The sequence below is a fragment of the Plasmopara halstedii genome, assembly GCF_900000015.1.
Source record: "Plasmopara halstedii genome assembly, contig: Scaffold_375, whole genome shotgun sequence".
NCBI classification, from domain to species: domain Eukaryota; phylum Oomycota; class Peronosporomycetes; order Peronosporales; family Peronosporaceae; genus Plasmopara; species Plasmopara halstedii.
Window position 1 is genome coordinate 1 of NW_020187296.1, and position 507 is coordinate 507.

General features: G+C 36.7%; 1 protein-coding gene across 1 annotated transcript; it reads right to left on the reverse strand.

Moving 5' to 3' along the window:
• Nucleotides 1-60: 60 nt before the first annotated feature.
• Nucleotides 61-472, reverse strand: PHALS_09235 (uncharacterized protein; the record flags this gene model as incomplete). Its single annotated transcript, XM_024724699.1, has 2 exons — nt 61-78; nt 128-472. The coding sequence occupies 2 exons, from the start codon at nt 470-472 to the stop codon at nt 61-63; spliced, it is 363 nt and encodes a 120-aa protein (XP_024575549.1).
• Between the last annotated feature and the right edge of the window lie 35 nt (nt 473-507).

Genomic DNA, 507 nt, shown 5'->3' on the forward strand with positions numbered 1-507 from the left:
TTCGTTCAAGATAATTCCTCACTTCGCATTGCAATTGATCGCAACGTTTCTCCAATGGTTTTACTTGTTGTAATTCAACTGTCGTGAGTGTAGTTTGAAGTGTCAACACTTCAGATTGAAGCTTTACATTTTTTGTTGTCTGTTCATCCAACTGCATGTTAAATTGAGTCTGAAGTTTCTGAGAACGAGATTGAGCCTGTGCTTCAGCTTCACTTTGAACTCGTTCTTTCTCTAAAATTAGTTGATATTGATGCTTTTGTTCTTCAAATCTGTCGTTAATCCTTTTATTATCATCTTGAGACTTTTGAAGCGCAGTCTGAAGCTTTTGTACCTCGTCTTGAGTCTTGTTTAATGACAACTTTAACAAATCCAATTCTACTATCTTCGCCTCTACATGTTCATTTGAAGCATCAAGCTTTTTCATCGTCGCAATCTTTTCTCGCTCCAGACTATCAACTTTCGTTTCCAACATTCGATTCGTCTCTTCTAATTCAGAAACCCATTCTT